Source organism: Aplysia californica, unplaced genomic scaffold (genome assembly GCF_000002075.1).
Source record: "Aplysia californica isolate F4 #8 unplaced genomic scaffold, AplCal3.0 scaffold00026, whole genome shotgun sequence".
Taxonomy (NCBI): domain Eukaryota; kingdom Metazoa; phylum Mollusca; class Gastropoda; order Aplysiida; family Aplysiidae; genus Aplysia; species Aplysia californica.
In genome coordinates this window covers 1,864,249-1,865,932 of record NW_004797296.1, presented here as the reverse complement: position 1 = coordinate 1,865,932, position 1,684 = coordinate 1,864,249, and the positions used below count along the sequence as shown (strand labels likewise).

The 1,684-nt window shown below is 41.2% G+C and overlaps 1 protein-coding gene across 1 annotated transcript in view; it reads right to left on the bottom strand.

Annotated features, from left to right (window-relative positions):
- LOC101860716 (flavin-containing monooxygenase 5) overlaps positions 1–1,684 on the bottom strand; it is a gene marked incomplete at its 3' end in the record, with an annotated part of 40,151 nt that overhangs the window by 4,898 nt on the left and 33,569 nt on the right. Inside the window, 1 exon segment of the mRNA XM_035973214.1 lies at positions 661–743. Within this exon segment, the coding sequence (XP_035829107.1) occupies positions 661–743 (83 nt within the window).

Here is a 1,684-nt window from a genome sequence, read left to right as displayed (position 1 = left end):
AACACCCAGTAACAACAACAATAACAACAACAACAAAACAAACAGAAACCAAGACACTTCCCTTTTCCCCTTTAGGCATCTGTGTTCGTTCGTGTATTCAAAACTTTCGAGTTTCATGGAACCCCCCTAAAAAAAAAAAAAATCTTAATACCAACAAAACCTATTGTAGGAGAAAAAGACGTTTCTTGAAACTTTAATAAAGAAATAAAGAATTCATCTCTGAATATTATGAAGATCTGATAAGCAATTTCACAATCAGCACTTGTCATCATACCGACAAATCACTAGCCACAAATGGGATAATTCATACAAAGTGTCTTTCCTAGGGAAACAAAATTATTGTACCCATACAATCCTCGATCCTCGAATCCACTGCCTCACGATTACGAGTCGGGTAATCCAACAACGAAATTTCCGACGTGAGATACTGGTGTACAATACGTAAGCCTCGGCTGTGACATGTAGCCATGTCCAGTGATAATAAATAAGGTCTATAGGTGTTACAAGAGAGTAACAAACCGAAAAATGGAGGAGAGCTAAGTACAATAGATGTTTGATGGGAAAGAAGGAGCAAACCGCAACTGTAACAGAGCACACGCCAACCACCAATCGCTACTTCTGTAAAGAGTTGAGAAACAAACAATCAACACAAGCACTCACGATGAAGGGATATTCGATCTTGTAGCCGGTACATAGGACGACAAGTTCAACATCATGATACGTCCCATCATCAAACGTCACACCTGGGGATCAAACATCGACTTTAAAAAAAAGCTCAGTCAAAATTGTCTAAGACGTCCATACTACCATTGTCAAGGCGAAAAGTGGTTGTCTTAAACAGGTTGACGTATGGGAAAGTGTCATTATGAAACAGAAGGGGGAAGGAAGCGGTCGCATGTACAGGTGATTGCCCCGAGAGGTGGCCGTTAGAGCAGGTTTGAATGTTTATTATCTCCAAAGTTCATCAATTATAGCAAAAGATAAAACAATTATTTAGCAGTATACGCAGGACAAGGAGTTGCACTTGCTGGTTAACTAATCTACACAGGGTAGGAACGATTCAGGTGTTCGAATCCCGAGTGAAGTTTGGGTTTTTCTTGCCGCTTCTAATTAATTAACCCTTGTGGTTCCTAAATGGGGAGGCATGACTGTGCTATTCCAATTTTTGCCCACCGTTCTGAACTTATTTGACTAACTTCTCACTCCCGGAGTCTCCACTCTCTGAGGAGCAACATTTGGCTCGTTGTGACGTCATTCAGGCAAGATATGTTTACAAATATATTTTAGGATCTTCTTTTTTTTTTTTTGGAGGGGAGGGGGACATTACAGTTACCAATAATGCGAAACAAATTGCAACACTGTATTGACTTGAATAAGACCATTCTTTACGCAACTGGGCAGGGGAGGAGAAAGAGAGGAAGGCAAAGAAAGAGGTGAACCGACAACATTGCGGAGTGGACAGGGTAATCCTTCGCCCAAACTCAGGCGCTCTCAAAACAACCGTGAAAAGTGGGGGCACATGAGGAGGCTCTCTACGACCCTCGTTTATTTATGACATCAGTGAGCAGTAGGTATTAAGCAGGAAGACTGTCTTGAAGTGCAGAAAGATAGATCTACACCAAACATAACAAAAAGCAAAGTAATATCACCCCCTCCCTCTTTTTCCTCCTCAACCCACTTTATA